Below are 27,641 nucleotides of genomic sequence, written 5' to 3' on the forward strand. Positions count from 1 at the left end.
ACCACGCCCCCAGGCTCGTTTCCACTGCGCTCCGCTGAGCTGCGCTGAACCGCCCACGGGCCTTGATCGAGGCGGGGCCTCCCGCTCCCCAGCTCGGCTCCGTCCCCAGGGGCCTGTGAGACCCAAGGGACCCGCCCCCGGGCCAGCGCGCACGCGCGGTCCCCACCTCCCCGCGCTCTGAGCCCTCGGCCCTCAGGTCGCCGGCCCAGGGCCCGGCCCCGCCCCAGGCCCGGCCCGGCCCCGCCCCAGGCCCGGCCCGGCCCCGCCCCTCATGCCGGGTCCGCGCACGCGCGTCTCCCCTGCCCAGCCTACCCCTAGCCCCTGTCAGCCCCGCGGCCCCGCGGCGCTAGGTCGCCCCCAGCCCCTTCCCTCCTCCCATCCTTTCTCCGTCCCACCCTCCGGAGCTTTGTGCCCGGGGAGCCGAGCCGCTTCCTCTCTCTGCCACGCCGCGGGAGGAGGGAGCTGCCACCGACGAGCTGCAGCTCGCTGCCCCGGGCAGGGGCACAGGTAGGTGGCGGCCGCGGGCCGGGCCGCTGTCGGAGCCCTGGGCCGCGAGTGGGGGCGGGGGCGCGGGGTGAGGGAGGGGCGGTGGGGGAGGGGAAGGCCGTGAGGGATGCGGTTGGGGTGTGGTTGGGGGAAAGGTGTGAAGAGGATGATATGGGGGGGGTTGGAAGATGGGTTTAAGGGTGAGGTAGTAGTGCTGGAGTTGGGTATGGGGACGTGTGAGAATTGGGGTTCGGGGCGGGGTGGGAGAAGGGAACCGGATTTTTTTTGGGGGGGGCGGATTCGGGGAGGGGCATGCGTGGGAATGTAGAGAAATGGAGAATGGCAGTGCTGGGAGTGCAAGGAGGGAAGGATCTAGGGTTGAAACAGGAGAAAGGGTGGGGTCTGGAGGGCAGAGAAGAAAGAAGTTGGGGCTGTGGGTTGTGAAGTTGAGCACAGGGAAGCCTGAAGGAAGGGGATTTTGAAGATTGAAGGCAGGAGGAGGAGAGAGATGGAGAGATTTGGATCTCAGGAGAGGGAATCCCAGAGTGGGGAGGAAGGGAAGAATAGGTGGGCATGGACAGAGTAGATGGGGTGCCTGGATGAGAGTGGGTGGGGTGGGATGATGTGGGAATAAGAGGGAGGCTGGTGGTGGTGGTGGGATTGGGTCTGGGGACCGGGAGCCCAGTTTCAGGAGGGCCAGGGAAGGATTAGAAGGGCATAAGGTTTGAGAGGTGTGGGCAGAGGAGCCGAGAGTGGGCGAAGGAAAGAGGGTTTGGGATTTTTTTTCCCTGTAGAAATTGGATTTTTGGGTGAGAAGCTCTAAAGTTAGCAGGTAGGAAAATGAAACTTTAAGTCTGAAGATGTGGGCGAGATTGGTGTGTTCCTGGAGAAAACGAGGGAGCAGTGGGGTATGGTACAGTCCTCTGGAGCTTGAGAGAGAAAAAGGTATGGGTGAGAAGGCAGGTAGGAAAATGCACGCTACAGGGGAAAAGGATAGAGAGAGGAACTGAAAATTGGAAAATGGTGGCTGACACAGAACAATGGAGGTAAGATTGTTAGTTGCTTATTCATGGGTTGGAACTAGTTTCTGTTCAGGTTTTTAGGTTGGAAATGTTCTCAGGAATTCTGCATTTTCAAGTGAACCAAGGGTGTCTGCAGCCTTAAGATGAAGGCCATGAGTAGACATGTTTTTCTGGTGTGTGGATGTGGGTGATTGCTGCCCTGGCAGAAGGAAGAAGGGAGGCCTCAATGTAGCTCTCTGTCCTGGCTCTGTTCCCACCAACTCTTTCCTCAAATGTCCACTGTTGTTTTTGTGTGTGTGTTTTTAAGTCTCCTCCCAGTCCTTCCATCCTCCCAGCTTGAGCCAGTGAATACCAGAGGAATCAAACAGGTGGGTGAGGTTAATTTTTTACATATTTTTTAATCCTTCAGGCTTATGTCATAGTTTTATTTTTTAAAATATATTTTATTGATTTATTACAGAGAGGAAGGGAGAGGGATAGAGAGCTAGAAACATCGATGAGAGAGAAACATCGACCAGCTGTCTCCAGCACACCTCCTACGGGGGATGTGCCTGCAACCAAGGTACATGCCCCTGACTGGAATCGAACCTGGGACCTTTCAGTCCGCAGGCCGACGCTCTATCCACTGAGCCAAACCGGTTTCGGCATACTTTTATTCTTGAAAGACAGCATCAGGCAGTGGAAAGAGCTTGAATTTTGGAGTATCACAGCCTTGAGGTTTAATGCTGGCTTGTCACTTACTAGATACGTACTTTAAGTTACGTAACTTCTCTGAGCCTCTTCATCTGTTAAATGGCAATCTTGACCTAATAAGATTGTTGAAGATTCCATGTCATCATTTAATATAGTACCTAGCACAGTGCTTGACAACTGGTAGATCCTTAATAAATGGTAGCTATCATACCTACTGCCATTATGATGGGGATTATTAACTTACTTTACCCACTGTTTTCTTCTCTTTCTCTTCAAATTAGATATCCATAGACTCAGATCACAATTTTAATCCTGTTGCTTTGCTCTCCCCCCTCCAAACTCCAACTTGTCATGAGAATAAGGCATTTCCTTATTCTCATGCTTTCTGCTTGGTAAACTGGCATCAAGTTCTAAAAAGCTATCATGTTTAGTTATCATTTCTTTTATTTTGCCTCTTATTCAAAGAGGCTGCAGAGAACTGTGTTATTAATGTAGTAAGATTATATTTTACTCATTGGATGAAATTATATGCTGCATGGTATTGGTTCGTTTATGGTGGCCAAATGCTACAACATGCATTATTGTGATATTCTTCTACAATGTTGTATGGGTTACCAAACTGCCTCTCTGTAGGAAGCTGGGAAACTATTAGAATGCCCATTACTCTGTTGATCTAATATAAAAGATAGCTAATGCAGATCTACAGTGGACATGGTTATCCTTAGAGATACTGATTATTTTAATTTTCCAGTTTCTATGGTTTTTGCCATGGTTTGTCCCCTGAGGAGACCCATTCATAATAGACCACGCTGAACAATAGCCAGGTGGAAGAAAAAACCAAGTACAGAAGCTGTGTGTGGAGTTCTCTTGCATTTATTATCTTGAAAGATTTGAATACAAAGGTTGTAATTTTTAGATAATTTTGTAGTACCTCACAGATTCTCAGGAGGGTCCTTATTGGGAGAATGCAAGGTGCACAGATTCAGTAGTAGAAATCAAAGCTCAGCAGGATGCCCTGCACCGAGATGAGTTCCTCAAGTAGCATTGTGGAAGAGTAGAGAGGACTTGGGGTTTCTGGACAGATGATAATGGGTTTACTCTTTAGGAAATTTTGGATCTCTTTTTCATTATTTAGGAAGACAACTAGCACTTGATGAGTCTTTTAAGGCTAAAATATAGCCATAACTATGCCCTTTTTTGAAAATGATCTCTGGAAGCAGAAGTTGCCAGGATTTGGGGCAGCCTGGGTTATCATCCTTTCTCCTGTCCCAAGCTGCTGTGCCCCCTGCTGGATAGAATCAGACTTTTTGATTTTCACCCAAAGTGCTCCTCCATTTGTCCATTTTACTCCAAAGTTTGTGGAAAGCAGACTTTTGGGGGTGAGGATTATGGGTAATACAGATGGGCAGATTCTGTTTCTTTGTCAAGGAGCTTATATTGTGCTGAGCCATTATAATATATTATCTTCCATTGAATTTGCCTTTCTATGAAAATAAAATCATTTCTTTTTAGGACTGTATCTGCTGTCTACTTCTGGATCTACAGGTAGGGTAGGACTCTGAATGTCTAATCATAGAGATAAAGACCAACAGGGGGCACAGCAGCTTGGGACAGTTGTAAGGATGTTAACCCAGGCTGCCCCAAGTCCTGGCAACTTCTGCTTCCAGAGATCAAGTTTGCTTTACCTCCTCAAGATTGAAGTCTGTGAGGCTGAAGGGGCCAGATTCATTGACTTCTCCTGGAAGAACTTAGAATAAGTGAGGCATCTCCTTAGTAGCAGGCTGAACACCAGCAAGACTGAGTTATAAGAGCCTGCACTGTTATAGGAGGTTTTTTCTTTTCTGGTTTGTAGATCCCCCTTCTTCCCCTGCCTTCTCCCCCCCCCCCCCCCCCCCATTACCAGTAGCAATATACTCCCATCATTTGCTTTGCTTCTACCACCTGCAAGAGGGTCTGGCAAGTGGGGGAGGAGCTGCAGCTGTTGCCTGGAAGAGGGGATGGCTCCTAGCAACAGTATCAGCAGGCCCTGCAGTCAGAACACTAAGCTTGTCTCTTTGAGGTCTCACTCTTCATCTCAGCAAATATCTGTTGAGAGCTTACTCAGCACTAGACACTATGTTAAGCCTGGGAACGAGAAACAAATCAAATAAGTGCCTTGCCTTCAGAGAGCTCACAACTTTGGGAACATTAGTAAGAGAGGAGACCGAGTACATGGTGCTAAGTGTTATGTAGAAGGAGCCAATGGTGCTTTGGGAAAAAACAGGCGTGCACTGATACAGGGGTGAGGGAAGGTTTCCCAGGAGAGGGATGGCGGTGGAAATGACGAGTAGGAATTAGCTAAGTCAGAGAAGCAGAGAAGGTGTTCCAGCCAAAGGGAGCCAAATGGGCCAAGGCCAGTGGAAAAAGAGCCCAGCCATTTACCTGGCGGTGGTACTGCTTGGTCGGAGTAGAGCATAAGGAAATGGGCGAGGCTCTTAGCCTAAGCAAGGCCCTCTTTTCTGATGTGTTTTACACACATAATTATCCTTGGGAGAAACATGGATTGTACTGATGCCCACAAGCAGGATCAACTGTTTGATCTTCAGAGAGTCAGCATTTTTTATCACTGACTTGTTTGCTGACACTTTTAAGTGTCATCATAGCTACATCCGAGCCCCACATTGATGCAGAAAAAGCTGGGTCGGTTCACTTTAAAACTCACCGAAAGTCTTTCAGAGATAATAGCAGCTTTTTTAATTTCATGTACCGGGCCTCTAGTTGTTGTAGAAATGATAATCAAATACTTTCCTTTAACATAGCAATTTCTTGTGTATTTAGAAATCTCACAGTTCCTCAGGAAAACATTTATTCCAGTTAGTACTTCCATACAAAATGTAATCATATGATCACATAAATACCCAGCTGTTTTTAATATTTCACCTTACCTCAAAAGTGCCCTAAAAGTGTCTTAATATAAGTGATGCTTCCAAGGGCTAGAATAGCTTTTATTTAGCTCTTGAGATGGAGGTCTTTATTTGTAAATCCAATACAAACCCTATTGCTTGTGGTCTGTGTAAGGTTTAGCAAATGAATAAACTGCAGTTCTGCAAATATCTGCTCAGGGCCTGTGATATGCCAGAGCACTTTGTTAGGCAGTCTGGCCGAATTAAACATGGTCCCTCCTCTCAGCTGAACACAGACCCAGAAACAAATCATTGAGCCAAGTACAACAAAGAAGTGTGAGGAAGGTACCATGGTAGCAAGGCAATTTTCATTTCTAGTCTTTGTTATAAACCATATATATATATATATATATATATATATATATATGGTTCAAAAAAATAGAAATAATAAATTCCAAATGTACTATTTGTAACTTGCAAATCAATAAAAATTTTATAATTGTAATGACTGCATAGCATTTCATGATATGGATGTATCATAATTCATTTAATAACACTCCTGTTTTGGGACATTTAGGTTATTTACTATTGTTTTGTTAATATCAACTTTGTAGATGATCCTTTGCCCACTTCTGCATTAAACTGCCTTAGGGTAGATTTTTAAAATGACACACTGGTATGAACTGGATTCTGAAAGATGAAGAGGAGATCACCCACAAGAAAAGGGGGAGGGTAGGAAAGGGCATTCCGGGTAGAGGCAATAGACGCAGTATCCAGTGCCAAAGTTCATAGGCAACTGCTGAGCTTCATTTTCCCAAACCAGCCACAGGGCCTGCCTGGTAGGCTAATAAAACTCTGGGCACAGCAAGATGAAGTTACATGTTACAGATGTCATTTTAATTAGATTTACTTCCCTTGTGCCTTGTTTTTACAGTTGCAAACAAGGCAATGTCTTACTACCTCAACTCAGAAAACCACCTGGACCCAGGGCCCATCTATGTGCGAGAGAATGGGCAGCTGCACATGGTCAATCTGGCGTTGGACGGCGTCAGGAGCAGCCTGCAGAAGCCAAGGCCTTTCAGACTGTTCCCCAAAGGCTTTTCTGTGGAGCTGTGCATGAACAGGGAAGATGATACTGCACAGAAAGAGAAGACTGACCATTTCATCTTCACATACACTCGGGAGGGGAACCTTCGGTACTCTGCCAAGTCCCTCTTCAGCCTGGTCCTGGGCTTCATCTCCGACAATGTTGATCACATCGATTCCCTTATTGGCTTTCCTGAGCAGATTGCTGAAAAGTTGTTCTCTGCTGCTGAAGCCAGACAGAAATTCACAGAGCCGGGTGCAGGGCTGAGAGCTTTACAGAAATTCACAGAGGCTTATGGAAGTCTGGTGCTTTGCTCCCTGTGTTTGCGAAACAGGTGGGTATTCTGATTAGGATATTGAATGTTTTGTTGGGTGTGTTAATTGTGTCAAGCTCCGGGGTTTTAGTAGGCTTGGAGGCTTCCCCCATCAAATAAAACTTTAGTGTAGAACTTCCAGACAAAGAGGTGCACCATTTTGAGAAAAATCACTTGTCTGTCTTCCAACCTCACTCACAGGCAATGCTCAGCTTTATTCTGAAAGGACTGTACAAGGGTGAGTTGGTTGCCACAGCTCCATTAGGTAGAAAATACTCTTCTACCAACTTTTCTCCTAAGAGAAAATAGCAAAGACAAGAGGTGATCCGTCCCTTGGTATGCTTTGGGGATGTGAAAATTAGTAAGCAGAGTTCTCAGCCCTTTTCCAGTTTTCAGATTATTAGGTTTTGAGCATTAGATAAAAAGAAACTTTAAAAGAACAGTGATTAAAATTTCAAGTATCGCCCTAGTTGGTTTGGCTCAGTGGATAGAGCATCGGCCTTCAGAATGAAAGGTCCCAGGTTCGATTCTGGCCAAGGGCATATGCCCAGGTTTGGGGTTCGATCCCCAGGTGGGGGCGTGTAGGAGGCAGCCAATAAATGATTCTCTCCATCATTGATGTTGCTATCTCTCCCTTCCTCTCTGAAATCAGTAAAAGGAATATATATATATATTTTTAAATTTCAAGTATCCTAAAATTTGAATATTTTCAAATAAGGTCCAAATACTAATACAAAGGGCTGTCTTTCCTAACAAAGCAGATATATTTTCTTTTAACTTGCCTTTGCTCATATACTACTTGTTATTTAAAGTTTTTATTCTACCATCATGTAAAATGACTTTCAAAGCATCTACAAATTTTTTTTAAAATGTACACATAAAACAATTTAAAACAAACACAAAAAGTAGAAAGGCAAACATAAGTCTTCCTCTCATTTCCAATTTCCTTTTTCCAGAGGCAACTACTATTATCCATTTCTTTTATATCGTTCTAGAGACATTTTATACATATACATGCATATACAGTTCCCTTTGTCATACAAATGGCAACACGCTGCTTACAGTGTGCACCTTACTTCACATATTTTGAAAATCATTTACCATCAAGATTTTTAAAATAGCTATATAGTATACCACTTTATGAATTTTTTGTGATAATGTGAAAGGCAGCTTACTGTTAAGATGCATAGTCAATATGATCATAAGACCCTGGCTGGGTAGCTCAGTTGGCTAGAGTATTATCCCAATACACCAAGTTGTGGTTTTGATCCCTAGTCAGGGGCACATACAAGAATCAACCAATGCGGCACCGGTTTGGCTCAGTGGATAGAGTGTCGGCCTGCAGACTGAAAGGTCCCGGGTTCGATTCCTGTCAAGGGCATATACCTTGGTTGCGGGTACATCCCAATAGGGGGTGTGCAAGAGGCAGCTGATCGATGACTCTTTCGCATCGATGTTTCTAACTCTCTATCCCTCTCTCTTCCTCTCTGTGAAAAATCAATAAAAATATATTTTAAAAAAAGAATCAACCAATGAATACATAAATAAGTGCAAAAATGCAGCAACAAATTGATCTCTCTCTCTCTCTCTCTCTCTCCTTCCATCCCTCCCTCCCCTCCCCTCTCCCTCTCCCCCTTTCTTTTCCTTCTCCATCTCCCTCTCCCTCTCTCCCCCCTCTTTCCTCCTCTCTCTCCCTCCCTACCTCTCTCTCTCAAGTCAATTAAAAAATATATATGATCATTAAAACAAGGCTAAACAGAAAGTGTGTAATAAAAGAGAAAGTCATTCCAGAAAGCATAAGTTAAGCTCATATTGCTTGGGAAAATAAAAAAGCAATCTTTATTTAATCAGCTCATAGAATTAATATTTTTACTCCAGACCAAATATTGTATTTTAAAAAAATATAAACAGATGCAGAAAAAAACACACAGAACTGTGGACTCATGAGGTACAGACACCTTATGAAAGCTCTGTCTTTGTGCTGTGGTCTCAGACATGGCTGAGCCTGGGGCTGCTGCCAGTGGAAAGGAAAAAATTACCTTCTCTAAATAAAAAAGTCAGGCAGTATTTCATTGCAGCTCATACATTTGAAATACATTTACTTATTTTTTTATTCCAAGTTATTGTAGAAAATTTTGAACAATGAAAAATAGAATTGTGATGTATACCTCATTTAAAAATTATTTTATAAAGGCAATACATACTATTTGTGAAATACATAAAACTGTAATATTAAAAAATAGTCTCACCATTCATGGTAAACACTTTCTAATATATATCTTTATACATTTTGGAATATACCCTAATCTACAACTCGTATTCTGTTTTTTCCCTCTACTTACCATTATGGCTTAAGTATTTTTCATGATAGTGAAAATGCTTTTTATCCATTTGTGATGTCTGCGTGCTGTTCCAGTGGTCAGATTGGATGAGAATAGTACTTTTATTCATGTTTAATGAGAGCATAAATTAGTGTAACATTCTGAAAAGCAGCTTAGCAACATGTATCAAGAGCCTTAAAAAACAACCATAACATTTGCTATCCCATTAATTCCATCACTAAGAATCTATTCTAATTTCTAATATAATAATTGCATATAGAAACAAATGTTTTTACATAAGAGTATTCATTATAGTATTAGTAGTAATAGTGAAACCTGAAAGTTGACTATTCAACAATAGGAAATTAGTTAAGCAAATTATGGTACATTCATATGATTTGTAACTATTAAGATAATATTCAAAGAGCATTTAAAATTACGTGGTGAAATGCTCATTATATACTAAATGAAAAAATAAGAGTTAAAGTTATATTTATGATTTCAGTTTTGTTTTTTAAAATAAGGATTTTTATATGTAATGCATATATAGAAAGTTAAATCCACTGAAATATAGTGAGATTGAAACTGGGTTTTAATTTTCTTTATTTCTTTCTTTTCTTTATTGATTAAGGTATTACATATGTGTCCTTATTTCCCCATTGCCCCCCACCTCCCCACTCATGTCCTCAGCCCCCCTAATGTTTCATTTTCTTTATAATTTTTACATATTTTCTTAATTTTTCTCTGAGGATGTGCTATTTTTATAACCAGAAAAATATGAGAAACATTTTTAACAATCTTTTGGCTCAGATTTTAATGTAACAATTCCAAACTTTGCTGTTCTATTCAGATATAAGAGTAAGTTTTCCAACTGTGATAAAACAAAAACAAAAACAAACTTCCCTTCTCCTTTTGAATTTACCTCCCCCCCGCCCGCCCCCCCACTCCCCCCCCTTGCAAAGGTCTTACCAGCACAAAGGGTTCAGGTTAAAAGAAAAGAGCTTGGAAAATAATTGAAAATAAGATAATTGTGTAGGTGCAGGGGCTTGCTGTCTTGGGATTGAGTGACAAAGCTGCTTGCCAGAAGGAGAAGCCAGTGTCTTTGCAACTGGGTTCCAACTCTACAGAACTGTCCTCCCTGTGTTGAAACCCAAGTAATTTTTATTCCCACTGGTGGTCACATGGAGGCAAGCATGTTTTCCTTAAAATACCACACTGTGTAACTGAAGTAAATATTAGTAGCTACCATTTAATAATGGCCTTAAAAATCCTGAAAAGAAGTAATCATCAGCCCCATTTTCTAGCTGGAGAAATTGAGTCTTAGAGAGGTTAAGTAACTTTCTCACAATCACACAAGCAATTAGGGTTCTTAGAATCCAAACTCAGGTCTGTCTGACTCTGAAATATGTCTCTGCTTGTTCTGTTGCTTCTCCACTCACTGTTCTGAACTCTTTTTTTTTTCTTCCTATAAAAACACTTTCACTGATTATTTTATTCAGAAAAACAAACAAAAGACAGAGACAAAAGCCCTGGTCATTTGCAGTATCTATCAGCTTTCAATTTGGCTCTCCTGCCCAGAAGTGTTTCATGCAAAAATCCATCTTCCCAGGCCTTTTTAAGAATTTTACTGTCGTCTTTGCTTATTTTAAGTTTCTGGTCTTGGAAGCTCTGAAATTTCTTTTTTCCCCCTTATTTATTTATTGACTTATTTATTTACTTATTTGCATTTTTTGAAATTTCTTTACATAATTGATTTTACACTGTTTAATATTTCCTTTGTCTTCCTCAGGGATGTCATCTTTTTTTTTAGTTTCTCTTTCAGCACAGGATCTAATCATCATCATTTCTTCTCCTGCTGTTTTACTTTTTGCTTCTGTAGCACCTGCTTCATTGCATCTGATAAAGTAGCTCTTTGAGGCCAATAAAGCCATTTTCCCATTTGAAAGATTGGTTCTCATTGTTCTTTTGGTCCAATTGCATCTGAACGCCCAACGACAACTCCATCTGAATTTATACCAAGGTATTTCCATAGCCAGATTTTAGGGCAATTCTGGAATCAGATCACTTGACAGCTGTAAACTGCTCTGGAGGACTAGGGCCTTCATCCACTTCTTTATTTGGAGCTCCCAGTGTAAAAAGTCCATTTTCAAGTGCATGTATGTAGATTACTTTATCCATTTCAATAGCTATGGTGTCTGAAATTTCACCAAAGTTTGTTACTGTCCACCAGATTCCAACAATATCAAGTTGGGTTTCTTCATCATCTTCTCTTTTTCTCTCATATTCTCTTTGCTCTTTTTCTTCTTACTCTCAGCCTTGGTTCCCTTGAGCACGAGTTTGGTGGACTTGACATGGGAGTATTTGGCCATGGTTCTGGTGATGCTTCTCTTTTTCACCATACTCAGTCTTAACCATACTCAGTCTATCCATGATCATGGTGTAGTTCTCCATTTATTCAAGCCCTCATTTACATCTTTCAAAAACTTTATATATTTTTTCTTCATAAAATCTTGCATTCCTAGGCACTAACCTTTTTTTGTTGTTCTTGTCAAGTGTTCCTAATCCTACCCCTCCTGCTCAATTTCACTCCAGTGGCTAAAGGATTGAAAAAGCTGATTGAACTATGCCCAGTAACTTGCTAACTCTTTGTGTTCCAAACTCCTCTGACTAATTTCTTTCTTTCTTTTTTCAAGTTTCTTTTCAGTTTTTTTTTTAAATTTCAATGAAAACGATTTTAAATATAATATTACATGCAGTAAACATTAATATCTCAATAAAAACTATTTTAAATATGATCTTACCTGCAATAAATGCCAGTTATTCAAAGAAATGATCTTACATTTAATATGTATGCAATAAATATTAATATTTCAAGGAAAAAAGGATTTTAAGTATAATATTACCAAAACTTCACTAACAGTATGGTATCATAAAAGTTGTAAGAAATATTAAAAATTTGCAAATAAAGGATTATTTCTATTCTAGACTATCCCCCCCCTCCCACTGGCTTTATTTCTGTTCATCAGCTTATGTTGTTCATTATATTCCACAAATGAGTGAGATCATATGATATTTATCTTTCTCCAACTGGCTTATTTCACTTAGCATGATGCTTTTAAAGTCTATTTTGTCAGATATGAGTATTGCTACTCCATCTTTTTTTTTTTGCATGGAAAATTTTATTTCATCCTGTGTGTGTCTTTGTTTTGAGGTGGGTCTCTTGTAGACAGCATATAGTTGGGTCATGGTTTTGTATCCATTCAGCTACCCTGCACCTTTTGATTGGAGCATTTAATCCATTTACATTTAGGGTTATTATTGATAGATACTTATACCCATTTTAATTCTGTATGGCTAGGTTTATCTCTGTTTTTTCTTCTCAGCAATCCTTTCGGCATTTCTTATAATGCTGGCTTGGTGGTGATGAACTCCTGTAGCCTTTTTTTTGTCTGAGAAGCTCTTTATTTGACCATCTATTTTGAATGATAGCCTTGCTGGATTTAGTAATCTTGGTCTCAGATCCTTGCTTTCCATTACCTTGAGTACTTCATGCCACTATTCTCTTGCCTGTAGAGTTTCTGATGAGAATCAGATGTCAGCCTTATGGGAACTCCTTTGTAGGTAACAGTTTTCTTTTCTCTTGCTGCCTTTAAGATTCTTTGTCTTTAATTTTGGACATTTTAATTATGATGTGTCTGGTTAAGGGTCTATTGGGTTCTTCTTGTTTGGGATACTCTGTGCTTCCTGAATTTGAGTGACTTTTCCCTTTACCAGGTTAGGGAAGTTTTCTATCATTATTTCTTCAAATACCTTCTCTATTCCTTTCACCTTTTCTGCCTTTTATAGCACATCTACTATTCTTATATTGTTACATTTCACATTGTCCCACTGCTCCCTTAAGCTGTCTTCTTGTTTTTTATTTTATTTTTTAATATATATATTTTTTATTGACTTCAGAGAGGAAGGAAGAGGGAGAGAGAGGATAGAAACATCCATGATGAGAGAAAATCATTGCTGCTTCCTGCAAGTCCCCCACTGGGGATCAAGCCCACAACTCAGGCATGTGCCCTTGACTGGAATTGAACCTGGGACCTTTCAGTTTGCAGGTTGATGCTCTATCCACCGAGCCAAACTTGGTAGGACTAATTGTTTTTTTCTTTTTGTTTCTCTAATTGAGTGATATTTTCAACTCTGTCTTCTAATTGACCGATTGGATCCTTAGCTTCCCCCAATCTGCTGTGTATTCCTTTCAATGTGTTCTTTATTTGTGTTGTCATTCTTTATTTCAGACTGTTCTTTTTTTATAGTTACTATATCTTTTTTATGCTGTTGAGCATTTTTAACATCATTATTCTGAACTCTATTTCAGATAAATTTCTGACCTCTGCTTCATTTATATATTCTTCTGGAGAATTCTCTAGTCCTTTCATTTGGGGGTTGTTTCTTTGTCTCCTCATTGTGGTTGTTTGGGTTAGTGACTATGTATTAGGTAGATCCTCTACACTTCTCAGTCTCTGGTGCAGGACAGTGTTAAAAGCTGTTTCTGACTAATTGGATCAGGCAAAGACTCAACGCCTCCAAAGGCTGCCTCTGTCTACAGCAGTGGTTCTCAACCTTTCTAATGCCACGACCCTTTAATACAGTTTCTCATGTGGTGGTGACCCACCCCCAACTATAAAATTATTTTCATTGCTACTTTATAATTAAACTTTGCTAGTGTTAATGAATTGTAATGTAAATATCTGTGTTTTCCAGTGATCTTAGGCTCTACAGCAGTGGTTCTCAACCTGTGGGTTGCAACAGGTTACAATTACCATTCATTAACAGAAGTAAAATTACAGTTATGAAATAGCAAGGAAAATAATTTTATGGTTGGGGGTCACCACAACATGAGGAACTGTATTAAAGGGTTGCGGCATTAGAAAGGTTGAGAACCACTGGTCTACAGACTAATAAGACTTGAATTGCCGCCAAAACCGGTTTGGCTCAGTGGTAGAGCGTCAGTCTGCGGACTAAAAGGTCACGGGTTCAATTCCAGTCAAGAGCATGTACGTTGTTTGCAGGCACATCCCCGGTGGGGAGTGTGCAGGAGGCGGATGGTCGATGTTTCTCTCTCATGATGTTTCTGGCTCTCTATCTCTCTTCCTTTCTCTCTGTAAAAAATCAATAAAATATATTAAAAAAAAAAAAAAAAGATTTGAATTGCCTCCAAGCAATCGTCCTCAGGTGTGATGAGAGTTTTTTCAACAGGGTGGGCAGTTACTTCTGCCTAGAGGTTAATTGTTAGTTTTAATCTCTTAAGTGGGCTCAGGGCTGGGTGTTTTCCAATAGTATGTATTGACTGTCTTCCCCCCAGGCAAGGCAGATGTCTATGTGGGAAAGACGTTCTCTGCTGTGTGAGGGAATGACTCAGCCCAGGAAACTTGGGGTGTCTGCCTTCTGAGCTCTATCCTCCGAGTCCCCAGTCCTGGGTTCTGCTCTCACAGCTCAAGTCCACTTCACCCTCTCTCTGCCAGAGCATAAGGTGGAATTTTTGTGCGTTAGCCCTTTAAGAATATGCCCAAACTTTTAGCTGCCACTCCCTGGCAGACAGCACCCCACTGCTTTTCACAGCTAGATGTTTTGTGGGTACTCTCCTCAGTTTGGTGCTCTCTGCTGGGGAGCCCACCCTCAGAATTAGATCTCAGAGTTTTCAGTGGCTCTCCTCCACAGCTGAGATATCTCTCCGGGACTTCAGTTGCCATCTGTGGGTGCCCGGTCATCCCCTTCTTGCCTCTGCCCCTCCTACCACTCTCTATTCAGTCTCCACCTCTGTCCTTTGGGTAACAGGGTTCTCTCCTGTGAGTTTTCCATTGATTATTCAGGAAGCATTTCCATATTTCAGTTGTAATTCCAGCTTGCTCCTGGGAGCATGTCCGTGCCACATCCTTCTACTCTGCTGCCATTTTTAATCTCTCCCAACTAATTTCTGACCATCGCCGCACCCATAGGTCCCATAGCACCGCATCCTTCTCACGGGGCTGAAGGGGGCCTGACTTGCTGTTCTGAACTCTTTAAGAGGCAATTTGGAAGAGTAGTTTTGAGCAGAACCCTAGAACTTACTAGTTGTACTGGTTAACAATGGTGGATTTTATAATCAAAGAAAGCACGATAATTTCAAGAGAAACATCAAAAGTGCTTTATTCAAAGTAATGTCCATCGCTAGCTACACATTTCCCCCATCTTTCAGGTAATTTGTGGATAGTGTCCCAATAGAACTTGTCTTGTTTTGAGGCAAACCATTCAGAGAGCCAATTTTCTACTTCTTCGTATGTTTTGAAGTGCTGCTCAGAAAGTGCGTGTGCCATCGATCTGAACAAGTGGTAATCTGAAGGAGCAAGGTCTGGTGAATACGGCGGATGGGTTAATACTTCCCAGGCAAGATCTTTTAACGTGTCTTTAACTGGTGTGTGATGGTGCATCATCATAAAGCAAAATTACTTTGCTGTGTCTTCTGGCACATTCTGGTTGTTTCACGATCTAAGTGTGGTTCACATTGATTATTTCTTGTCGGTAGCAATCAGTATTAACAGTTTCACCTGGTTTTAGAAGCTCATAATACACCACATCTTCCTGATCCCACCAATCGCAGAGCATTGTCTTCTTTTCGAAGCGATTTGGCCTTGCAGTCGATGTTGATGGTTGACCTGGATCAACCCATGATTTTGTGCATTTGGGATTCTCAAAATAAATCCACTTTTAATTGCCAGTCACAATTTGATGACAAAAAGACTTTCTTTCGTGCCATTGAAGCAACATTTTGCTGATGACTTTACAGTTTTCATTTGTCTTTCATTCACTTGATGGTGGCACCTATTTTCCTTCCTTTAAAATCTTTTCTATTGCTTGTAAATGATTGGAAATTGTTTGCTGAGCAACGTTTAATCTTTCTGCAAGTTGTTTTTGAGTTTGACACGTATCTTCATCCAATAATGCTTGTAATTGTTGGTCTTCAAACTTTTTTGGTTGACCTGGATGTTCTTTGTCTTTCACACCAAAATCATCACTTTTAAAGGGTTTAAATTAGCGTTCACAAGTATCTTAAGATGGAGCATGTTCACCATAAGCTTCACGAAGTATACGATAACTTTTTCTTCAAAATAATGAATTAAAACTTCCCATAAATGCTCTTTTATGGCACAAAATTCAACATTTTTAAGTGTAAAAATATCCATGATGTTAATACCTTCAGCAGATTTGACATATGAAGTTTTGAAGTTTGCGTCAATACAACAAAATAGCATATATATCAAATCGCATATATATCAACGTATGTGTAACTCTATTGAAAAAATTTGCATTATTAACTGGTACATCTGGTATGTTCTAGATCAGTGATTTTTCAACCAGTGTGCCACAAGAATTTTTAAAACATGCACTATTTGACTATTTAGTCAAAGGCACTGGCTTCTTTTTTTTGTTAGATTGTCAAATAAAAAAAATGACAATAGCCAACACAACAATAGCCTTCTGGTGTAAATACCCTGTCTTGAACCATAATTATGTAGGTCATATATAATAAAGTTGCATCTTTTGGTCACATTATGTAATAAGGTTGCTTCTGATTGGTTAATTCTTGGTACCAGAAATCCTTATATACAAGTATAGGCACCTGATTTTTTAAAGTCACTTTGGAGCAAAAAGGGTAGGTAATAACTATTATTATATTTTTGTAAATCAGTCTAAGTTATACCTATTTTCTTGTTAGATGGGCAAAAAAATACAGTATATTTTTTAGTGTGCCACAGAATGCTAGTAATTAGTTTATGTGTGCCAAGATATGAATACAGTTGAAAATTGCTGTTCTAAATAAACTTCTAGTAAGGTCTGTGGTTTTGTATGTTGGTTTCTCAGCTTTGGTTTTTGTAATGTTTGTTATCAGATTATACATTGTTAGTCCTTCTCAGATAATGTGTTTCAGAATTACTAAAAATCTTTTGATTAATTGATCAAAGGATGTGTATTTTTTTTCCCTCTGATTGCCAGTAACCCCCCAAATTCCTATTAACCCACTAGAACTCTGGGATTGTAGAATGAGAAACAGCAGCTTTATTTATAGTGCAGTTAAAATACATGTGAGGAAATAAGGCTCATTTGTGTAACGAGCTGAGCTCGGTCATCAGGCATCTTGGAGGGGGTATCAGTGCCCCAGGTCATCTGTACGTAGCAGTCATGCCAGTGACAGTGTCAGTACATCTTTTGTAGAAAGTAGGAGAAAAAGAGATCTAACTTCCTTCTTATGTCATTATTACATCCTGTTTGTGGTAATTATGATCCTGCTGACAGAATAGAGATGTGAGCACTTCTAAGTATAACCCCACTGGTCCTGGCATGCCATCCAGCTCTGTGGAAACATCTAGACATCATGAGGAAATGGATCAGAAAGGCATGCTTTTGCCACAAGTCAGTTTCTCTGTTCTTTTAGGATCCTCTCCCTCTGTCACACCTAATCCCCTTTCATGAAGGACTAGAAGTGGGGTGGAGGCCAGAGCCTGGGATGTGGAGTGCCTTTTTGATCTCCTTTCCTCTTCAGAGGGGCACCTCCCTGATGCTTCCTGGTAACAGTCTGGCACGGCGCTCCAGTGTTAGTAACGTGGCTGTAGTGCTCACAGGTTTTTCATAACCATCTAGATTAGAGTGAGTTCTCTCAGTAGCCGTGCTGCACATACTTCTTATGGTAAAGTTAGCTGGATAACAGGCACAGTGCAGTGGGCAGTTTACTCACACTTGTGGAAAATATAATCTGTCAAGTGTATCTCTTTGGATGTGAAGACTGGAACCCTGTGTTCTTGGCCCTGCTCCAGTTTTTGCACTACTAAATATTGAGCATTAGATAAAAAGCAACCTTAAAGAAATAATTAATTAAAAAGTTTTGGAAATTCTCCGATAAGGTCCCCAAACTACCAGTCTGTCTGTCGTCTAACAAAGCAGATGTTTTCTCCTGTGACTGTTTTGCTCATATACTTTCATTTACTTATTTAAAGTTTTTATTCCACTGTCATGTAAAAAGACTTTTAATGTATTTACTAATGAAAAAAATTTCAAGCAGTGCCCACATAGTAATCAGTGACGTCTGGGTATTACATAGTACTTTGTCCTGATGGAATGCTGGCTGTGCGGCACAAAGCCACAAATGGTAATGTCTTTATCTTTGTCTTTTTGTTTCCTTTTTGGTAATCTTTTTTTCTTCTTATTCATCTTTTTGGTAATGTTTTTAAAGAAGGAAGAAAAACTGTTAATTCTTCTCCATACCCTACAGATATCTGGTGATTTCAGAAAAACTTGAAGAGATTAAGTCTTTCCGGGAGTTGACCTGCTTGGATCTTTCCTGTTGCAAGCTTGGAGATGAACATGAACTCCTAGAACATCTCACCAATGAGGCCCTATCTAGGTATTACCACCATTTGCAGATTAATTGTTTTTATTATTTTTTTTTAAAGGATGATCCAATAGGATCATCTTTAAGAATACTGATTACCTCCCAAGTCTATGTTTATTTGCTAAGTTTTTTCATAAACTTTTCAATTTCCATTTTCTTGATAGGAGCAATATATATAACTCTTATGAAAGTAAGTCAGTTATTTCATTTTTCTAAATAACCTTTACTTCAACATGTAGCACTTGAAGCTACCTGGGCTGAAAAATTATTTTCCCCTTTATTTATCTACTCCTAGTTTAATCTAGCCAGAGATGAGAAGTCAAACGATTTTCCAAAGTCATCATTTTCTATTTTAACTATCAATGAATTATAAGTTACTTAAAAAGTCAACTATTAAAGACAGCTTAATACATCTTTGTCAAGAACCATAATTTAAAGAAATCACCCAGTTTATACCATTCACAAATAATTAGATTGATCTCAGTCTGGCCGGCAGAGAGGAGGCCTAATGAATTTCTTTGTGGTTTCATAAACACCCAAGGGGATAGCAGCTTTCAAACCTGAATCTGACCCACTTCCTGGGGCCTTCCTAGGACAGACACCTACACACTGCTCTGTGCAAAGGTATTTTTGTGTGAGGTTAGGAAAAGTTCAGGTTCCCCGTTGTGTGTGGGACACTGAAGCACATTAATACGCCAGTGTCAGGTTAGTTGGATGGACTGGGTTTATAGGTATGCCTTAAAACACAATCTGAAAATCTGGATTTATAAAGCTAGTTAAACTTAGACGATTGTTTGTTTTGCCAAAAGAATTCTCGAAGGAGTTCTTCAGCAGACTTTCCTGACACACTTAGAGTGTTTTTGGTGTCCCACAGCATTTGTCAGGAATGCAGCTTTCGTGTTTAATAAGTATATATTTATCTCCCTAATGAAGTCCATTTATCTCATTCCACCATATGCCTCTAGTGCCTTTTGCCATCTGAGATTAATGCTACATGACACTGATCCCTAAGTTAACCCTTACTTAGAAACTAAAATAGCACCAAAAGACCTTTAATGTACTGATTGTGAAATAGCAAGGGTTAGAGGATATTTAATGTTTTTAAATGAACTTTTATGAAAGTGTGTTACATACCTAGACTTTCTCAAACTCTCTTTAAATAATTTATTTGTGGGCTTTGTTTTCCTAGTGTAACTCAACTCCACTTGAAGGATAATTGTTTATCTGATGCCGGGGTACGGAAAATGACAGCACCAGTTCGAGTGATGAAAAGAGGCCTTGAAAATCTAACATTATTAGACTTATCTTGTAAGTTTTATTAGAAATTATAGATTATTAATATTGGAAGAATGGCCTTAGAAATCATCATTTTATACGTGACAAATGGAGGGGACTTTGCTAGGTGCCACATCAGGTTATTGACAGCAGGACTAAAGCCAGAGGCTCTTGACTTCTGGCTACGTGCCTCTCCTGGCCTGTTGGCACCTCTTTACAGTAGGAAAAGCTCTTATAAATTCATCTGTGCCACTTACTGTGTACAGACAGGGCAGCCTTTCATCATATTTCTAGCATCTATTTGGTTTATCTTTATTTTTTTTTTGAGTTGCTGACTCATAGTGTTTGTCATCTAGGTCCTTTTTTTTTTTTTTTTTTAATCCCCACTTGAGGACATTTTTTCCACTTATTTTTAGAGAGAGTGAAAGGAAGGAAGGGAGGGAGAGAGAGGAAAAAAAAATTGACATGAGAGAGGCACATCGATTGGCTGCCTCCCACCCCACATGTGCCCCTACCTGAGCTGGGGAGCTGCATTCAAGGTGTATCCCCTGGACCTTTCGGTCTGTAGGCTGACGCTCTAACTACTGAGCAAACCCAGCCAGGGTAAGGATTTTTTTTTGGAAAAATCTGTATTTGCTTGATGAACATCTGAATGAATCCACTATTGTGATAACTTACTCAGGGTTATCCAGATACTGACGCCAGTGGTAGAAACTTGATAGGAATCATTTACAATTTAACTGAGCATCCTTTGAATGTATGGCAGGATGGTATGGTATCAGAAAAATAGAAGGAGCAGGGTTTGAGGTCAGAGGACACTGCTTGCTCTGCTACTCTTATTAGCAGCTGTGTGCCCTTGGGCAAGTTATTTAACCTCTCTGTCTTGGTTTTGACTTCTGTAAAATGAAGATAATAATGACTGTCCTGCCTTCCTCCCAGGAAAGTGTGTTCATTCAACAAATATTTTTTGAGCATCTTCAATGTGCCAGGAATTGTGCTTATGGCCTAGAGGGCTCAGTGCTAAATGTAGGACTCTCTGATGTGAGAAGTAATATGTAAAAAAGACTTCAGGAAAAAAAGCAAATTAGTAAGAGTAATAATAGTCTCTGTGTCAGAGTGCTTTTGAAAGCCTTTTTAAAACAAATCTTTTTACTTTGGAAGTGAAATAGCTATGAGCAAAGTATGCTGCACCATTTTAATGCATGTTTATGTTGTTTTCATATTGTTGTAAATTAAACCCTTTGGGATAATTACCTGGTTCATTTTTCCCCCCTGCTAAACCTTTAGCTTCTAAAAAGTTAGAGCTATAAAGGATCTTAAGATCATCTTGTGTGTGATTCCTTCATATTACAGATAGAATAAAGATAAGATCCCTATATTTTATTTACTCTGAAAGTTTGTTCACTAGATATTTTATATTGTATCATTGTGTGGCCTTTTTTCTGACCTTACTGTTGGCATTTTGGCAATAAATTGTAACTGAATCTTCCTGTTTTTGACATCTAGGTAACCCTGAGATCACAGATGCAGGAATTGGATATCTCTTTTCTTTTAGAAAACTGAACTGTTTAGATATCTCTGGGACAGGGCTCAAGGTAGGACTTTTACTTCCTTCTCTTATTTTTTCACACTCACAATTTGATATTTTGTTTCTGTTAACTGTAGTTTAGAAAAAGCTGGTACTTATGATGGTGCTTCTTTCCTACTGAAAACTAGTACTAATTGACCGGATGTGTGGGCTTCCTGTTCTGTCTTTCCCTCACTAGGACGTCAAAGCTGTCAAACACAAGCTCCAGACCCACATAGGCCTTGTCCATTCCAAAGTGCCTCTGAAGGAATTTGATCATAGTAACTGCAAGACCGAGGGCTGGGCTGACCAGGTACTGTATATCCACCACCACCAACCCCCCCTCCTCCCCGCCGACACACACAGTTAATAATGATTTTTTAATTTTAATTCTAAGTGTCTTATTCAGCATTTTGAACAAACATTAATCCTTTGGTATTTCTTGGCTGAATTGTCATCTTTATGTCAAATCGGAGATACTGACGGCCTGTAACTGACCCAGCTACTTAAGGAAAGGTGTTAGATGCTAGTCCTTAAATCTCATGCTCTGGTCACTGGATTGTGCCTTATCCTTATTGGATCCAGGAGAAAATGTCATCTTTTAAAGATTCTGAAAATAAGTGAATTCTGCCCTGCTGATGAAAAAAACAGTATGACCCCGCTTCAGAAGGACATACTCTCTTAGCAGTCTAGAAAGAGAGTAAGTCACACTAAGAACGATTCGAACCTGGCTCTTCCTCTTTCGGGCACTTTTCTTACATCTCAGAGCCTTAGTGAGGAACAGACTTTTTGTCCTCCTCTCACTGAGGGTTCCCATTTTTATCTTCTTGGGTGAACTTCACTTTGATTCAGTCTTGTCTTCTTGATGGTCTCCCTCAACTTGGTCAAGTACAGGCTGAAGTAGGAAGTATACAGCACCAATAGATGCCAGCCTACCTGTGGCTGGTGCCTTTCTCCTTCACACACTTTATTTATAATATATTTTATTGATTTTTTACCGAGAGGAAGAGAGAGGAATAGAGAGTTAGAAACATTGATGAGAGAGAATCATCGATCAGCTGCCTCTTGCACACCCCCTAATGGGGATGGGCCCACAACCAAGGTACATGCCCTTGGCTGGGATCGAACCCGGGACCTTTCAGCCCGCAGGCTGACGCTCTCTCCACTGAGCCAAATCGGTTTCGGCATCTCCTTCAAACACTTTAAACTAGGGGTGTCGAACTCAATCAGAGAAGGGGCCAAAATCTAAAATCCAGCCTAAATCGCGGGCCGAATGGTTTACTGAACAGTCATAAACTGTCGTGATGGAAACGCAGCGGAGTGCAGTGATAACAGCGCGGTGAGGGCCACATTGCAAGGCCTGGCGGGACGGATTTGGCCCGCGGGCCTTGTGTTTGACACATGTGCTTGTGCTTTAAACCATTGTTTCTTGGTGGAGGCCTGAAGGGCTCCCCAAACTGTTTTGTTCTGCATTCCTCCTTGGCTCAAACTGCATGATGGTGGACCTCTCCCAACTGTCTGATCATAGTATCACCTCCCGATAGGTGAACAGGGAGCGGGTGCTGGTGAGTCAGTGTTTCAGAAGCATTTTGAAGTTGGTCCAGAAAATGCATGCTGAACTAATTATCATAGTGCAGTGTCGAGCACAGTTTGTAGCACTGGATTAATCCTAGACATAGCCAGTAGTGGACTTGGGGCAGGTAGGTGTGGGATGGTCACATAAAGGCTTGATGTAGTTCGGTAGCAGGTTGTCATGGTGAAAAGAGCATAGGCTATGGAATCAAAGATACCTGGATTTGGGGTCCTGGCTTGACAAGTCAGTAGCTATTGATTTAAGGCAACTTTGAGTCTCTGTTACTTCATCTGTAAAATGCAGAAACCTGGACCTCTCTTGTAGAGGTTGGTAAGAGTGAAATAAAATACCTACCGTACCAGTCTGGCCTGGAAGTAAGCAAATTGGACTCTGCAGCTTCATGCCATACAACCTCAGCCTGGCCCCTACAGTGTGGCTGCAAAGATTTATCTGTCTCTTGCTGATCCCTTATTAAAACTGTTTCAGGCTGACTCTGGGCTGCTCCTGCTTCATTCTCAGCAGGTGACACAGAAAAAATGAGGCTATCTAACAGGAGTCCCCTTACATTTCTGTCTTAAATTTTCTCCATTTCTTCAACCATATTCTACTTTTCTCCTCTGTAAGGGGAGTAAGGATGTCACTTTATTCCACTGATAAGCCTTGAGTTTTTCCTTTTTATCTTTCAGTTCTGTTCTCTACGATCACCAGCTTCCTCTGTGACATTTTACTACTAATTATTTCCCTCTACTGCTCACCACTGCATCTTCAGTCTCATCCTGTGCTGGCCGTTTTCTTTGTGTATAAACGTACTTGTGCTACTCTTACTCTAATGTGTTCCTCATCCTCCAACAGAACTGTGCATTGTTTTCTGTTATCCATCCCACTTCCTCACCGTCTCCTCAGTTCTTCATCCTTCGTGGTCTGGGTCTGGCCTCCATCCTCTACGGCAGGTGTTCTCTTAAAGGTAGCATGTGGTCTCATTTTCACCTGCCTTAGCTTTTCTGCAGCATTGACACAAACATGCCTGCCTTATGCTTTTTCCTCTTGGCCTTTCTCCTGGCTCTCCCCTCACTTTTTAATTTCTGCCTCTAGCTCTTGCTGATTTCTCTAATCTTCTCCGATACCTCCACTCACTTCCTGGTGATCATAACTGTCCCTTCTTTTCACTTGACCCATTCCTAAATATCATCCATAAATCTCTACCTAGCACCTCAAATTCAGCTTGTCCAGAACCTGACTCATTTTCTTCTTCCCTATCCTCAAGCTCTTTTTATTGACATGCTGCTTCTTTCTTAGTATTATAGAAGTGCTGTTTTCCCAGTTGCCTACTGAGTCACCAGATTCAGCCCATCTATCCTGGCATTCTCTTAGATCTGTCCACATTTCCCATAATCAGGAAAGAATCATAGAAGAGTTGACAACTGCTATTTACTGAGTGCTTTTTATGTGTCAGACCCTTCATGTATGTTATCTCATTTGACAGATGAAGAAATTGAGATCAGAAATTAAATCACTTGCCAAGGGTCCCCTAGCAATAAGTAGTAGTGCTAACTCTGGAATTGTATTTTTTTTTAACATATTTTATTGATTTTTTAGAGAGGAAGAGAGAGGGATAGAAAGTTAGAAACATCGATGAAAGAGAATCATCGATCAGCTGCCTCTTGCACACCCACTGCTGGGGATGTGCCCGCAACCAAGGTACATGCCCTTGACCGGAATCGAACCTGGGACCTTTCAGTCTGCAGCCGATGCTCTATCCACTGAGACATACTGGTTTCGGCTGGAATTGTTTTTTTGTGTTTTTTTTAAATATATTTTATTGATTTATTACAGACAGGAAGGGAGAGAGTTAGAGAGCTAGAAACGTCGATGAGAGAGAAACATCGACCAGCTGCCTCTTGCACACCCCCTACCAGGGATGTGCCCGCAACCAATGTACATGCCCTAGACCGGAATCAAACCTGGGACCTTTCAGTCTGCAGACCGACGCTCTACCACTGAGCCAAACCGGTTTTGGCTGGAAATGTATTCTTAAACTGCGTCATACTGCCTCTGTGATCTGAAAATGTTTTTCTTTTTGGTCATTTCATTGCATTCCATGAAAAGTATTAAATTTAGTTCTTGTTACTTAATCATGGTATATGTGAAATAATCTTTATATATATATATATATATATATATATATATATATATATATATATATATATATATAGTTTATACTTTGCCAGATTTCCAGAAGAATTTGTAGTAGCTTATAATAAAAATACATTTGTAATAGCGGTTTTAAAAATGGCAGTTGAGCTAAAACTTGTTTGGCTCAGTGGATAGATCGTTGACCTGAGGACTGAAAGGTCCCAGGTTCGATTCCTGTCAAGGGCATGTACCTTGGTTGTGGGCACCTCCCCAGTGGGGGGTATGCAGGAGACAGCTGGTCAATGTTTCTCTCTCATTGATGTTTCTAACTCTCTATCCTTCTTCCTTCCTCTTTATAAAAAATCAATAAAAATATATTTTAAAAAATGGCAGCTGATCATGAAGTGTCTTGAAAATATGGAAATGTGGGCATTTATACACATATAAGAGTTTTAAGTTATATTGATGTATTTTAAGGCATTAGGGTGAGACTAGGGATTTGTGAATAGTAATGACTAAGGGTTCAAATTTTAGTATTTAGTTTAAGGGTATGCAGTTTATTTCTAGCTTGGAATAGAGATGAAAAGAGGGAGTGAACATTGTGGATTTTTCCTGAGTCATGCAGATACACATATCTAACAGGTTTGTATTCTGACTGGCTCTTGCATTAAAACAGAAAATCCAGCCGAAACCGGTTTGGCTCAGTGGTAGAGCGTCGGTCTGTGGATTGAGAGGTCCTGGGTTCGATTCCGATCAAGGGCATGTACATTGGTTACGGGCACATCCCCGGTAGGGGGTGTGCAAGAGGCAGCTGGTTGATGTTTCTCTCTCATCGACGTTTCTAGCTCTCTGTCTCTCTCCCTTCCTCTCTGTAAAAAATCAATTAAAAAAATAAAAAAAATAAAAAAACCCCAGAAAATCCAGGCTTGACTTGATTTTCATTCTTATCACCAATCATCTGAAGTAAGATTTCTGCAGGAGTTTGTGTTTATGGAAAGGGAACAGAGGGGAACGAGGAAGGTTTGATATTAAAAGCTTGAGATTTTGTTCAGATTCAAAGCTTTCCAAATACATTTCAGATTGTTCTGCAGTGGGACCGTTTGACTTCGGAAGCTGTGAAGCCCCGAGATGCTTTGGAACCTCGAAAGGCAGCTCAGCACTTCTGTGAGAGATTCTTTTTCTTTGGGATTCCCTTTTAGCCCTTAGGATTTTTGCACCCGTAAAGCAGTTAACTTGTTTTTGCTCAGTGGGAAAATTAACTGTGATAGCACCAACTGAATCAGATCACCAAGACTTGTGTTCTCAGATAGTTTAGAGCAGCCGTCACCAACCTCCGGGTGGTTCCTGAGATCTGAAAGGCTGGCACCGCTGGTTTAGAGTAGTCCACTTAGAATGCAGTACAAGAAAAATAGCTTATTAAATGTACATATTTATATCCCATCTTGTTTCAAAAATGATTTGTAGTAGATAGATTACAGAGATTCATAAGGAATTAAGTGTAGCCAAACGGAAGGAGCAACTCAGGTGTTCATCAGTAGATTAATGGATAAACAAAATGTATTATTTACATACAGTGGAATATTATAATCAGCCTTAAAAGAGAAGGAAATTTTAACACATGCTATAATATGGATGAAGCTTGAAGACATTATGGTAAGTGAAATAAACCAATCAGAAAAAGACAGATGTTGTGTGATTCTTCCTGTAAGAGGCTTTTAGAATAGTCAAGTTCGTAGAGACAGAGTGGAAGAGTGGTTGTCAGGGACTGGGGAGGGTCCTGATTTTTAATAGTAATAGCTAATGTTTTTTAGCTTTTACTGTGTGCCACGCATTGTGCTGAGCACTCTGTGTACATTGTTTCATTTATCTTTAATCACCCTTATGAAATAGGTTTTCTATCCCTATAAAGATGAGAAAATTGAATCTCAAGTCACTTGCCCAACGTCTCTTATCCAGGAAGTGGCAGTGTACATGCCTTCACCCTGTGCTAGTGCATATGCCACTGTTACTTTATAGTAGGGGTGTCGAACTCAATCAGAGAAGGGGCCAAAATCTAAAATCCAGCCTAAATCGCCGGCCGAATGGTTTACTGAACAGTCATAAACTGTCATTGTGATGGAAACGCAGCAGAGTGCAGTGATGACAGCGCAGTGCGGGCCACATTGCAAGGCCTGGCGGGACGGATTTGGCCCGCGGGCCGTGTGTTTGACACATGTGCTTTATAGGGCACTCAAAAGGGAATAACATTAATCCAAACATCTCCCTGTTTGGACCTATGTTGTTTTCTTTGGATCATCTTTCTAGACCTAGGCAGGCTTAGCATGCCAGCGCGGTAAACTCATCACCCTTCCTTTTGTCGCTCTTACAGATGGGAAGCGGGCCCGAACAGAAACCCCCGTGAAGTGTCCCCTGGCAGACATCCACATGGACTCTTCTGAGAAACTCCAGTTCTGTAGAGAGAAAGCCCCAGACTGCCATGGGCCATTGTTGAAACTTGAAGCTGTCTCAAGCCAGGAGTCAAAGAAGAGCAAGAAGAGAGGTTTTGAGGAGCCAGAAAAGGAGCAGAGTAACTCTTCACAGTCTTCAAAGCAGAAATACGTGTGTCTTGCTGTGGAAGACTGGGACTTGTTAAATTCCTATTGATTGGCAGATAAAAGTTGACCTTCCCCACCCCTCCCCCATCTCTAATGTATGAGGAAAGGGGCTGATGTTTTCCTCTTTGTTTGAATTTACCTATGACATTAGCATAGCAAGCAGATATTTCTACTTTTGTGGTGGGGGAGGGGAATGCTATGGAAGTATGTAATAATTTCTAATGTATATTTTCAATACATAGTAATTTTTTCAAATAAACGTTTTTGCTGTCCTTAA

The 27,641-nt window shown here is 40.6% G+C and overlaps 1 protein-coding gene and 1 pseudogene across 7 annotated transcripts; one reads left to right on the forward strand and one right to left on the reverse strand.

Annotated features, from left to right (window-relative positions):
* Positions 1 to 275: 275 nt before the first annotated feature.
* Positions 276 to 27,641, forward strand: LRRC42 (leucine rich repeat containing 42). 7 transcript variants are annotated; one of them, XM_045584631.1, is made up of 10 exons: positions 277 to 507; positions 1,816 to 1,876; positions 3,714 to 3,746; positions 6,018 to 6,504; positions 18,103 to 18,234; positions 19,412 to 19,530; positions 21,004 to 21,092; positions 21,264 to 21,377; positions 25,850 to 25,934; positions 27,139 to 27,641. In XM_045584631.1, the coding sequence occupies exons 4-10, from the start codon at positions 6,032 to 6,034 to the stop codon at positions 27,411 to 27,413; spliced, it is 1,287 nt and encodes a 428-aa protein (XP_045440587.1). In that variant the 5' UTR covers positions 277 to 507; positions 1,816 to 1,876; positions 3,714 to 3,746; positions 6,018 to 6,031; the 3' UTR covers positions 27,414 to 27,641. The 7 variants fall into 7 exon arrangements, with proteins under 7 accessions (XP_036304063.1, XP_045440587.1, XP_045440585.1 ...); XM_036448170.2 differs by lacking the exons at positions 1,816 to 1,876; positions 3,714 to 3,746 and adding an exon at positions 24,121 to 24,178 and having other exon boundaries at positions 276 to 507; positions 27,139 to 27,344; XM_045584629.1 differs by lacking the exon at positions 3,714 to 3,746.
* On the reverse strand, positions 10,270 to 11,184 carry LOC118724631 (annotated as a pseudogene).

This window comes from Pipistrellus kuhlii, unplaced genomic scaffold (genome assembly GCF_014108245.1).
Source record: "Pipistrellus kuhlii isolate mPipKuh1 unplaced genomic scaffold, mPipKuh1.p scaffold_m20_p_2, whole genome shotgun sequence".
Lineage (NCBI taxonomy): Eukaryota > Metazoa > Chordata > Mammalia > Chiroptera > Vespertilionidae > Pipistrellus > Pipistrellus kuhlii.

Coding starts and splice junctions, on each gene's coding strand:
- LRRC42 (XM_045584631.1), top strand. CDS start 6,032: ATGTCTTACTACCTCAACTCAGAAAACCACCTGGACCCAGGGCCCATC. Junction 21,093..21,263: donor TCTCTGGGACAGGGCTCAAG/GTAGGACTTTTA, acceptor TTCCCTCACTAG/GACGTCAAAGCTGTCAAACA. Junction 21,378..25,849: donor CCGAGGGCTGGGCTGACCAG/GTACTGTATATC, acceptor AATACATTTCAG/ATTGTTCTGCAGTGGGACCG.